Source organism: Elgaria multicarinata, chromosome 1 (assembly GCF_023053635.1).
Source record: "Elgaria multicarinata webbii isolate HBS135686 ecotype San Diego chromosome 1, rElgMul1.1.pri, whole genome shotgun sequence".
NCBI lineage: Eukaryota > Metazoa > Chordata > Lepidosauria > Squamata > Anguidae > Elgaria > Elgaria multicarinata.
This window is the reverse complement of record NC_086171.1, coordinates 4,040,427-4,053,333: the sequence shown is the minus strand read 5'-3', so window position 1 is coordinate 4,053,333 and position 12,907 is coordinate 4,040,427. Positions and strand designations below refer to the sequence as shown.

The 12,907-nt window shown below is 50.0% G+C and overlaps 1 protein-coding gene across 1 annotated transcript in view; it reads left to right on the top strand.

The window, feature by feature from the left end:
- LOC134413404 (tumor necrosis factor receptor superfamily member 16-like) overlaps positions 1–12,907 on the top strand; it is a 60,090-nt gene that overhangs the window by 39,299 nt on the left and 7,884 nt on the right. The window contains exons 3-4 of the mRNA XM_063147586.1: positions 519–902; positions 10,527–10,749. Of these exons, the coding sequence (XP_063003656.1) occupies positions 519–902; positions 10,527–10,749 (607 nt within the window). The remainder of the gene's footprint in view (positions 1–518; positions 903–10,526; positions 10,750–12,907) is intronic.

Below are 12,907 nucleotides of genomic sequence, written 5' to 3'. Positions count from 1 at the left end.
CCAAGGGAGCTCTTGAAGCCCCAAAGTGATAGAAGACCACTTCGGGAGCCCCTTGACCAACCTGGCTGCTGCATTTTGTACAGCCTGAAGGCGTTGGATTGGCTTCAAGGGAAGCCCTGTATGCAACAGGTTGCAATAGTCCGGTCTGGAAAGAACCAGGGCCTGGACTGCAGTGGTAAGATCAGCCTCTGACAGAAAGGGGCGAACTTGGCGGAGCACATGGAGTTCTTACTTTCTTACATGGAGTTCCTACTTTAGCTGAATGCTCTTCCTTCCAGCAACTAAGCCTTAGCAGAGGCATTGCAGCCTCTTTAGAATGAGGGGAAATGGTCCAAAAGCCGGGGCAACATTTCATGATTGATGGCTGGGAGGGGGAAGGGGTGGGGCTAGGGGAAAGGGGTGTGGCCATCAGGGGAGTCCACAAGGGTCCCCAGGGAAGGACATATTTGAGTTTCCTTCCCCCCCCCCCACCCGTGCGATAGGGAATATATGATAACCGACGTCTCTCTCCATGACAGGCGTGACGTTCTCTTCCGTCGCCAGCACCACTGAGCCTTGCCGCCCGTGTTTGCAGTGCCCCGGCCATGTGCCGGTGCAGGATGCGTGCACCCCCACCCACGACACGGTCTGCGCCACCAGCTGTCCCCGGGGCCATTACCTTCCTCCAGCAAACGGGAGCGAGGGCAACGGGCTGTGTCTCCCCTGCCAGCTGTGCCCAGAAGGCTACGGGGCCACCAGGCCCTGCGGCCCTAGTGCCGACGCCGTGTGCCAGAAATGCCCCGAGGGTTATTACTCGGAGGTGAAGAGTGCTTCGGAAGCCTGCCTCGCCTGCCAGCGGGAGTGCGGCGAGAACGAGGTCATGATCCAGGCCTGCAGCCCACTTTCGGACACGCTCTGCATGGGTACGTACAAGTGCACGGCCCCCGGGGATCCGCCAAAGGTGTCGATACAATGCGCCCTCCTGAGAACTGGAGCATGGGCAGGGCAATGCGCGTGCAATTCTGCCGGGCCACAGAAGGCGGCATTGGGTACAGAGTTTGAGAGCTTGAATTTCTTTGCAGGAAGTTCATAGAATCATAGAAGAGTAGCGTTGGAAAGGGCCTACAAGGCCACCGAGTCCAACCCCCTGCTCAATGCAGGAATCCACCCTAAAGCATCCCTGATGATGTCCAGCTGGAATCTGGCTTTCTGTATCTTGAACCCATAATTCTGTGTCCTGCACTCTGGGAGAATCAATGATTTTTGCCCTTCTTCTTGTTCCGTGCATAGGACAAATGAACCGTTAATCCAATTATTAGCATCTGTGGCTAAATGAGCCAGCTGCCTGTCCGGCGGCCATATAAAGGGGCGCACGTATCAGTTCCATGCGCAGAGCTCTTCCATGTGAGTAGGGGAGGCAGAAGTTCTGATTGGCCCATGATCCTGTCTCATGTGGAGGAGATTGACTGTGTTGACCAGGGGGTTGGACTCGATGGCCTTGTAGGCCCCTTCCAACTCTACTATTCTATGATTCTATGACTTGCAAGTGTTGGTAAGCATAAGGCCCCTTAATAGGGCCGCTGAATCCACACCGAGAAGGGGCGCATGGTCAGAGAGTGCGCGGACGGAGGCGTGGGCCCACACTGCTCTCACACATTGGGTGAACACATGTGGGGGTTTGGAGAGAAAAACAAACAGGATGAGGAAATATAGAGCGTCATCAGACAGGGGCAGAAATCGCATTCCCCTCCCGTCGCTTTGCCTCCTGCTTCTGTCCCACAATAACCACGAGCAGCTTCCTCTTTCTTCACACGGGGAAAGAAGAGGAAGCAAGCCATGACCACGTGGCCCATTCAGTGGGCGTTTTTAACCTTGCTGCTTCTCCTGCACACAGCGGGAAATGGCAGCAAGTTTCGTTACAGCCAGAAAAAAAATCGGATTTTCCGGGCCTTTTTTTGTGATGGAAAAACTAGCAGAAGGAGCAGGAGGCTGACGGTGGCGTCGGAAGGACCCGTGGCCAGTAACAAGCGTGCTATAAAACACTCATCAGATGATGCTCATAATTTCTTCTTGCCTTTGAACTTCAAGCATGGTGCATCCATAAGTCTCGAAGCGGACACTGTATTCCAAACTGGTCCTTCGCAGGGCTGCAGAAAATTGTCACGTGGCAAGCCACGGCGACTGGACTTGTGTTGACGCAACCTCATGTAAAACCGCATGTAAAACCAGCGTCTATATTTGTTACTGGTAGTCTACAATTACTGGGTTGTTGTTTTTTAAAGAGAGAGAGAGAGAGACCAATAGTGATGGCCGAAGCTTGTATGATGTGGACAGAAAAGATAGCATAGGTTGTTGCTTTTGTCGGACTGCAACTCCCATCAGCCAGCATAGCCAATGGACAGGGATGATGATGCAAGGAGTTGCTTCGGGCACAATCCCATTAGGGGCGTAACCCTATGCAGGTTTAGACAGAAAAAGTCCTGTAATTCCCAGCAGGCCCCTAAATGTTTCTGGGTTGGGTTTCGATAAGTTTTGGTTTTCGTTGTTGTTAGTCTTGCTCTTGGTGTACCCTAGAAGTTCCCTTTCAAGTCCACGTGCCCAAGAGCTCTGTGCAACCACAAAGCCTGCAAGCACCGAATCCGAAATAGACCATTGGTTCGTTTAAAGACGTTATTGCTTTTCTCGGTTAAAGGATCGGGCCTCCTCCTGAATAGATCCCGAAACAGCCATCTGGGCAATCCCACATCCTGAAGCAGGAGTTTTTAGAGGAGGAGGTGGAGTAGGAGACGCGGTGGTGGTTCAGGCTCTCTGAATCGAAGTCCATCGTGAACTTAATTTGCCAAAGAGCTACCCCACTCCCTCTCCTCTCCAGCCGTTCGGTCTTTGTTTTAGAATAACACTTGCATTTTTTTGTCTGCTAGAACAGTCTCCTTCGGTTGCCCCTAATCTTCTTTTTGTCCCAGGTCCATGTCTTTAATCCCACTTGTCTGGGGAGGGGTCTCTGCGTGTCTTGTGAAACCTTCTCAAGCACAGTGTATTAAGGAGGGGGGGGCTACAGTGGCAGAGAGGGAGGGGGGTAGGAAGTTCAGTGGCAATTTTTGAAGCCTTCATTGTGTCACACACACACACACACACACACACACACACACACACACACACACTCCCTTGGCTGGTTGGTCTGCCCATTGCTGTGGGATCTCTTATCCTAAAGGGTTATTTCGTTATTTATCCATTCATTCATTTTAAAGAAAGATGTGTGGTTTGTGGGTTTTGCCTGTTCTTAGCATGGGGCGGGTGATGCGTGCACGTCTGTGGGGGTGACGCGGGTGAGACTTGAAATGAGACGGGGGGGGGACCTTGTGCGATGTTTGTCTTGCGGGGGAGAGAGCAGAGAATAGAACAGCGGGGGGAATCCGTCTCCTGTCAACGATACGATGGGGACTCTGGCGCTCAGAGAACGATGCCGTCCCGCGGGACACACATTTTCCCTTCCCTGAGCCTCTGCTCCCTGTTCCTCGCTCCCACAACCTGAAATGATTTTGGGGGAAGCGTGGCATGGAACGAGGGGCTCCTTACGACCAATTCGGAATCCAGTCTTTTTGAGAAAAAACCCGAAACAGCAGTTTGGGGCATATAGGCTTCAAGCCAAGTCTGAACTATGTTGTATGTGGTAGAGTCCTGAAGAGGACTATAACACTTCAGACTGCTGTTTGAGGGTGTGAATTTGTATTTTGGGATGTTGTTGTTGTTGTTGTTGTTGTTGTTGTTGTTATTATTATTATTATTATTATTATTATTATTATTATTATTATTGACAACCCTTCAGCTTGAGAGCGTTGACTATTGGGCAGTACGGAAATGAAACAAACACACCCTGCAAGTAGAAAACTAGTCCAACGGAGAACAGTAAGGCCTAGAACTGTTTCCCCGATGTGCTACCTTTCCCCTACTTTTTAATATATAACTAAATCAAGTCACTGAAAAACAAAATTGAATATTTGGATATATTGCTTTATATCTACAGAAATGAATAAAGCAAAGTATGTCCATATTTTTTTTACAAATGTATTTCCTCTTTATCTTTTTTCAGCAGTTCTAATATAGTACGTTAGTTTTGCCATCATAGCAAGAGCCCACATTTTCTCCAACCGTTCATCCCTAGATGTTCTACTTTTCTAGTTGCAGAGGATTTTTCACGAGGGGGGGCGTTGAGCAATGGCATGCCCGCTCAACTCTCTTAGGATTCTACCACCCCATTTCTACTCAGTCTATACCAGGCCTCTAGTGTGGGAGAGCCCACCACCTCCCTAGGTAACTGGTTCCATTGCTGTACTGCTCTAACAGTCAGGAAGTTTTTCCTGATGTCCAGCCGGAATCTGGCTTCCTGTCACTTGAGCCCATGATTCCACATCCTGAACTCTAGGAGGATCAAGAAGAGATCCTGTCCCTCCTCTGTGTGACAACCTTTCAAGTATTTGAAGAATGCTGTCATGTGTCCCCTCAATCTTCTCTTCTCCAGGCTAAACATGCCCAGTTCTTTCAATCTCTCTTCATAGGGCTTTGTTTCCAGAGCTCTGATCATCCTCGTTGCCCATCACTGGAGGCTGGTTCCTCTGATGTCAGTGGGGCGAAGAATCCTTCACACCTTGTCTAGCTCTTTTAGAGTTCTGACTAGTTCTGACTGAAACCCAGAGTAGACTTACCACCCCACTGACTTTTGAGCCACCAGCCTCCTCTGGTACCCATCCCTTTTCCTCCAGAAATGGGCAGTTAAAATGGAGGCAACAATTTTGAGCAGAAGAACAACTCATGGGGGCAGAGTTCAATGTACCCTCAAGCTTATTTGAGGCCACCTAGTAAGTTCATGGCTGAAATAGAAAATTTGATTTCCCTGCTTATGCTCTGGGCTATGAGACTACACCTGCTCCCTTCATAGAATCATAGAATCATAGAATAGCAGAGTTGGAAGGGGCCTACAAGGCCATCGAGTCCAATCCCCTGCTCAATGCAGGAATCCACCTTAAAGCATCCCTGACGGATGGTTGTCCAGCTGCCTCTTGAAGGCCTCTAGTGTGGGAGAGCCCATAACCTCCCTAGGTCACTGGTTCCATTGTCGTACTGCTCTAACAGTCAGGGAGTTTTTCCTGATGTCCAGCTGGAATCTCGCTTCCTTTAACTTGAGCCCGTTATTCCGTGTCCTGCACTCTGGGAGGATCGAGAAGAGATCCTGGCCCTCCTCTGTGTGACAACCTTTTAAGTCTTTGAAGAGTGCTTATCTCTTTCTGTGACGATTCCAGCATCATTAATGTGGAGTAATTTGAGTGAAGAGGATATAATCTTTAGTGTGCAGCCAAACTCGTATGCATATTTACTCTGAAAACTGGCTGCATTATACCTGTGCACTGCACTCCCAAGGAAGCATACATAGGGTTAAAAATGTCCAGCAAAATATTTCAGCTGGGAGGGTGAGGAAAGAGGTGAAAGCAGAGGTTTCTTGACCTTCCTGTCCTTGTACATCCAGCTGGTCCTCACAGACCAGTTATCCCTCCCCACATCGCAACCCCTGTAAACCGTTGTGTCCTTGCCAAAGGCCCACATGCCAGCAGGGGCCACTGATAAGGTTGACTCACAGAGGGAGGGCCCAAGGGGCCTCCAAAACCTGGAGCCAGTACTGGTCATGTCCTTCCAGCAGACATTTTGCAACCTGAGGTGAGAGGCAAAATGCCTCCCCCTCTCATTCCATGTACAATGTTGACTCTTCCTTCAACACAGGCAGTGCTGCAACATCCTCAACACCCCCATGAAGGCAGCAGGCTAACTCAGGGCCACGTTGCCCACAGCTCTGTTCTCTAACATCTCGCTGCCACCTCCCAGCATTTGCTGCCTGAGGCAACTGCCTCACTTTGCCTTATGGTAGGGCCAGCCCTGCTTTCCAGTATATGTAGTAGGTTTCCTTTCACGCCCTCAAAGCCATCTTCAGCTGGGTCTTATTTTGGAAACGTTGGTGCGTTAGCAGAAAGCACCCGGAAAGACCAAAGCGAAGAAGGAATGGGGGTATTGGTCAAACTGATAGGGCACGTTTCATTCCTTGAGTTAATCTGCGCCCCCTGAATATGTTCAAGGTCAAGAGTGGGCAGACTTGAGATTTGCAGAATCTAGTTTTCAATCAAAAGACACGGTGCACCAATTCCATCTTCTCCGCCTGAACATGTATTTTTTTTCCCATTGGTAAGAAAAGAGGCATAAGAAATGGTGGGAAAACTTGAGAGGGTTTTAAATAGAAGATTTCTGCGCATACCGTAAAATTCTGTGCAAAGTGATTGCGCAATAAAAGCCACATCTTGAAGCTCCTTTAGAATGAAAGAATTCTGAGCCCAGGAATTTGTTTTGAGCACCAGAATTCAGTAACCCTCCCAGTTCCTCCCTGTCCTGGTGCTGTCCAGATGTGGTGGACTACAACTCCTAGTATCCCCAGACAGCAAGAAGTAAATTAGCTCAGTTTCTCTTCACTGAATTTTGGCAGCGGGAGCCACCCAACAGCCCGTTTTCATCGTGGGTGTTGTAAGCAAAGTACACAGTACCATTTTCCACATCCAAGGCAAAAACAGATAAAAATCTCTCCTTCCTAAATGACCTGGAGATTCTTCAGGGTGTAAGAATCGGCGCTAGACTTTGAGATTCCATATTGTAGGGTTTTCCGGCATATTGAATGACAGCCATAGCCATATTTATTTATTTATTTATTTATTTATTTTATTACATTTATATGCCGCCCCACAGCTGAAGCTCTCTGGACAGTTTACAACAATTAAAAATAGTAAACATTAAAAGTATACAAAATTTACAAACCATCAAAAACATAAAAAACAGTACAAAAACAGTATCCATTTAAAAACAACAATTCTGGGGTCCATTAAAAACAAACTTAACGTTGTTAAATGCTGTTAAAATGCCTGGGAGAAGAGAAAAGTCTTGACCTGGCGCCGAAAAGATAACAATGTTGGCACCAGGCGAGCCTCATCAGGGAGATCATTCCACAGTCGGGGGGCCACCACTGAGAAGGCCCTCTCCCTTGTTGCCATCCTCCGAGCTTCCCTCGGAGTCGGCACTCGGAGGAGGACCTTAGATGTTGAGCGCAGTGTAAGGGTAGGTTCATGTCGGGAGAGGCGTTCCATCAGGTATCGCAGTCCCAAGCCATGTAGGGCTTTATAGGTTAAGACCAGCACCTTGAATTGGGCTTGGAAACGTATAGGCAGCCAATGCAAGCGGGCCAGAATCGGAGTTATATGCTCAAACCTCCCTGTTCCAGCTATCAATCTGGCCGCTGTATTTTGCACAAGCTGCAGCTTCCGGACCATCTTCAAAGGCTGCCCCATTAGTCATTCCCTGAAAGCTTTTCAACTCCAAGGCAGCCAAACAGACAGATCAAATATTTTCCCAATTCATAACCCTCTCTCCACCCCCGTATAGACCTCATGACCATTTCGTCATGCTTAATGATGGAGAGGATTCCACACGCGTGCACACACCACTTCGGCTTTTTGCAGTCGCTTCACATGTATGGCCTCATTTCACCTTCACACCCAGAGTCACAGTTTCCACTGGAACAGGGCAGAACGAATATCCATGGTCAAGACGTTCACCATATGGGTTTTAACTCATAAAATATCTAACATTTAGGATGGCCGTTAACTTACAAGTGTTGGGGGGAAAGGAAGTGCGAGAGACTCACACCAACTCTTTTTCCTGTGTAATGCCCAAATCAGGACTTTGCCGTAAGTGTAATGTGTTAATTATATGCACGTCTGGAGTTTGTGCATTTCATTGTGACCATATGGAAAGGAGGGCAGGGCTCCTGCTGGTTGCATAGAAAAGGGAATTTCAGCTGGTGTCATTGGTATGCATGCAGGACCTGGTGAAACTCCCTCTTCATCACAACAGTGAAAGCTGCAGGAGCCCTGCCCTTGTGATTAGATACGAAAGACCCGATACACCTGCTGAAACGCCCTTTTGTATACAGCTTGCAAAGTTACAGGAGCCCAGTCCTCCTTTCCATAGGGTCACCTAAACCTGTGGCAATTCCTGCTTTGGATATTCCACGAGAAGTGCAAAACCAGAAAGTGGGATTCGTTCCTGCTTGCTTCCGTGTGCTGTGTCTTCTCCCTCCCTCTTTTTTTCTTTTTTTTAAACCCTCGCTTTGAAATCTACCGCTGTAGTAATTTCTCCTCTCTTGCCTCTCGTGAGATAAACTGGGGTTGCGCATCAACAGCGCTTGCTGAATTGCAACTCGGCTTTAGGGTGGCCATTTACGAATTGCCCCCACCCTACCCAAAAGAGGATGTGCCACACCCAAAATGATGAGAAAGGGGGACGCCAATTTGCATAAAAGTTATGTTGGCTGATTTATATGGACGGATGCAGATTCAGAAATCAGTACTACAATTTAAATAGAAATCGGAGACATCTCGCCATAGCGTGGAAGACTGTGGCACAGGTGAGCTGGGTGCCTTGTTTGCTCTGCTGTCCAGGTGCTCTTGATGGGCAACTCCGAGCCCCCTCTGAGCTCGTGTGTTATGGGGCTTTACTTTTAAACCAGGCCTGGACTGGACAGCACTTCAAAATGGAGGCGAATCCTTTGGAAGCAGGGTAATAATGGAAACAAAGCCCTATGAAGAGAGACTGAAAGAACTGGGCCTGTTTAGCCTGGAGAAGAGAAGATGGAGGGGAGACATGATAGCACTCTTCAAATACTTGAAAGGTTGTCCCACAGAGGAGGGCCAGGATCTCTTCTCGATCCTCCCAGAGTGCAGGACACGGAATAACGGGCTCAAGTTAAAGGAAGCCAGATACCAGCTGGACATCAGGAAAAACTTCCTGACTGTTAGAGCAGTACGACAATGGAATCAGTTACCAAGGGAGGTTGTGGGCTCTCCCACACTAGAGGCCTTCAAGAGGCAGCTGGACAGCCACCTGTCAGGGATGCTTTAGGGTGGATTCCTGCCTTGAGCAGGGGGTTGGACTCGATGGCCTTATAGGCCCCTTCCAACTCTGCTATTCTATGATTCTATGATCAGTCTAAGGTGACTATATGGAAAGGAGGCCAGGGCTTCTGTTTCTTGAACCATTTCAGCGGGTGTCATTTGCATGCCTGCAGCAGCTGGTGAAATTCCCTCTTCGTCGCAGCAGTTAAAGCTGCAGGAGCCCTGCCCTCTTTTGTGTCTGGTCATGCTAGGTAGGGCCAGCCATAGACTCTCAGCCCAACCTACCTCACAGGGTTGTTGTTGTGAGGATAACATGGAGAGGAGGAGGATTATGTACGCTGTCTTGGCTTCCTTGGAGGAAAAAAAGCAGGATATAAATGCAGTAAATTATTATTATTATTATTATTACTTTATTATTATTATTTTAGGATGCTTGTAGTATGTCTTTAAGGAAGTTTTAACAATGTTTTTTAATCAGTATTATTTGAATTTTATACTTATTGTTGTTCCCTGTCTCGATCAGGATGGGGAGGCAGGTAAGAAATAAATTTATTGTTGTTATCATTATTAATAATAATAATAAAAATAATAATAACTGCTGTGATGAAGAGGGCATTTCACCAGGTGCTACATGCATACAAATGACATCTGCTGAAATTCCCTTTTCTATACAACTGTTAAAGATACAGGAGCCCGGTCCTCCTTTCCATAGGGTCACCCTACATCTGCCAAGAGCCCCGCACCCCAATAGGGGCCCACCGCCAAGAGCCTCCAGGACCTGCTTCTCCCCTTCATCATTGCAACCTGCTTGTTCATGTGCCTCTCAGACTGGCCCAGGCAACAGTTGAGTTGAAAAGGAGGAGCAGAGATTGATTGATTGATTGATTTTTGCATTTATATTCTGCCTTTCTTCCTCCAAGGAACCCAAGGCGGCATACATAATCCTCCTCTTCTCCATTTTATCCTCACAACAACAACAACCCTGCGAAGTAGGCTGGGCTGAGAGTCTGTGCCTGGCACAAAGTCACCCAGTGGGCTTCCATGGCCGCGTGGGGACTAGAACCCGGATCTCCCGACACCCAGTCCAACACTTTAGCCGCTACACCAGACGGACTCCTTGCAAAATGTCTCCCTGTCTGTCAAGCAAGCAAGTGGGAGCAATGAGGAGGAGGAGAAGGAGGAGGAGGAAGAGGAAGAGCAGGTGGCGACCATGATGTTGGGAAGGTAGACCCAGGGAGGGAGAGAGTGGGCCTGTTCATTGTAACGTGCCCATGGGTCCGCCAACACCTGGAGCCGGCACTGTCTGGCAGCCCTTCAACTAGAGGACTGTGAAAGAGGGCATGCAGCCACCCTAGCTGGCTTCCGCATTCTATACCTAGGGAGGTGGTGGGCTCTCCCACATTAGAGGCCTTCAAGAGGCAGCTGGACAGCCATCTGTCAGGGATGCTTTAAGATGGATTCCTGCACTGAGCAGGGGGTTGGACTCGATGGCCTTGTAGGCCCCTTCCAACTCTACAATTCTATGATTCTATGATTTACCCATGTCGGTTGCGTCTATTTGTGCAGAAAAGGAGCTGCAGATCCTGAAGCGCACCGAGGGAGAGACCCGGAAGACGTTCCCGAAAAGGACGCCGCTTCTGGACTCGGAAGGCAGCGTCCCCCCCAACTCCTCCACCTCGGAGTTCGTCCCTCCACTGGCTGAGGACAACAGCAAGAACATCATCCCTGTCTACTGCTCCATCCTGGCGGCTGTGGTGGTGGGACTCCTCGCCTACGTGGCCTTCAAATGGTACATCTGGTGGGGGCTGGGAGGGACGGGGCGGCTTTCCCCAGCCTGGCGGCCTCCAGGTGTGTTGGACTACAATGCCCATCATGCCCCAGCCATGCAGGGCGTTGGAGTCCAACACTTCTGGAGGGTGTAAGGTGGAGGGAAACTGAGATAGGAGGGAAGTTCAAAGAAGGGAATCCCATAATAGGGCCCTCAGTCCTGTGCACTGTAAGAGAAAACATGTAACTCTAGTATACTATAGTATCCTATAGCATGCCAGGACTGTACCACTTCAGACAGCCGGTAGGGAGTCACATGATCAGATATTCCCTGCACACAGGGCGAATGGAGGCTGGTGGCTCCAAGAGCACTGGGGTAGTGAATCCGCTTTGGGTTTCAGCCAGAACTCTAAAAGAAGCACCTTGGATAGAGCTCCTTTAGAGTTCTGTCTAGTTCTGACTGAAACCTGGAGTGGATTCACTGCCCCACTGTCATCAGAGTCACCAGCCTCCCTTGCGTAGGCCCCTGGTATGGTAGGAAGAACTCTGGTTGCCTCGTCTTTTCCCTGATACACTAGTTTTCTCGCTGCAGGGAATCTGCCTCTTGACTCTGTGGAAGCTCTTTGCTCAAGGGGAAAAACACACACCAAACGTTCATTCCATCATTTCTAATTAAAGATGTCTCCGGGATTCTGCTATATTTGGCCCATGTTGGAAGACCACGTAGTCCTTGGTGGGAAGGGTCCACCCTTCCGTTAGAGAGCGCTTGCTCCCTGTGGCATGCCCCGGGGTTCAATCGCCGCCATCTCCAGCGAAAAGGACCAGGTATCTAGCGATGAGGGCGATTTCTGAGGAGGTGGGCCTGTGTGTACGTGTCTCAGGTGGGCTTAATCACCCACCCACAAGCTCAGAGCCCAGGTCAGGGGTGGGCAAGGCCAGGCCCCTGCCGAGGGCCCCCACCACACCGGCAAGAGCACCCTGGACTTGCTGCCCCGCTTCACCCTTGCAAGGGGCTTGTTCCCCTGCCTCTCGCTCTGGCCCAGACAGTAATAGTGGTGAGAAGGAGGGGCAGGAGACACCGCAGCCGGCCTGCTTTCTACCTGGTCCTCTCTGCCTGCCAAGGAAGCAAGCCAGGAGGAGAGAGGAGGAGGAGGAGGGGGCGGCAGTGGCGGTCAGGAGCTGGGCTTGTGGAGGGAGGTGGGAGCATCTCGTCCAAAACCTAAAAAAGCATATTATAGAGCTGGGCAAAGTGCAGAAAAGGGCAACTGAAATGACCCAGGGGCTGGAGCCTCTCCCCTAGGAGGGAAGGTTACAACAACTGGGCTTAGCTTGGAGAAAAGGAGGCTAAGGGGAGACCTGATAGAGGGGTACAAAATGATGCCTGGTGCGGAGAATGTGGAGAGGGAGACATTTTTCTCCTTCTCCCATAATACTAGAACCCAACGGGGTCCTCCCATGAAGCTGATGGGTGGGAGATCCAGGACTAACAAAAGGAAGCGCAGAGTTAAACTATAGAATTCGCTACCCCAAGATGTGGTGACGGCCACCAATTTGGATGGCTTTAAAAGAGGGTTGGATAAATTCCTGGAGGCGAAGGCTATATCCATGGCTACTAGCCCTGAAGGCTGTGTGCTATCTCCAGTATCCGAGGCAGTAAGCCTGTGTGCACCAGTTGCTGGGGAACATGGGCGGGAGGGTGCTGTTGCACCATGTTGGTCCCTGGACGACGGCTGGTTGGCCCCTGGGTGAACAGAGCGCTGGACTAGACGGACCCTTGGTCTGATCCAGCCTCAGGGCTCTTCTGACGTTCTTAACTCGGTCGCTGCCCAAGCTAGCAGCAGGAAGCAGAGTGCCGGATCAGCCACACAGGTGCGGATTTGGTCTTTGTGCCGGCAAGGGAGCAAGTGTCAACGGAGCCATAAAACGACGCCTCGCCAAACGCCAGCACCCCCCTCCCCATACACACACACACACACACACACACACACTGGCATTCTTTGCAGCAGGCCGAGGCGGAGCGTCCCCCGCTGCGCCAGGCTCGCTGCTGGGGACCAGCTCCTGAATAGGATTAAGCCCCGCTCTGGGCTCCGCCGGGCGAGATTAGGCCGGCCTCTTCTCCGCGCCAGTGAGGGAGGCTGAGATTAATGGGCCCTTCGCTGAAAGGATTCCCAGCCACTTGC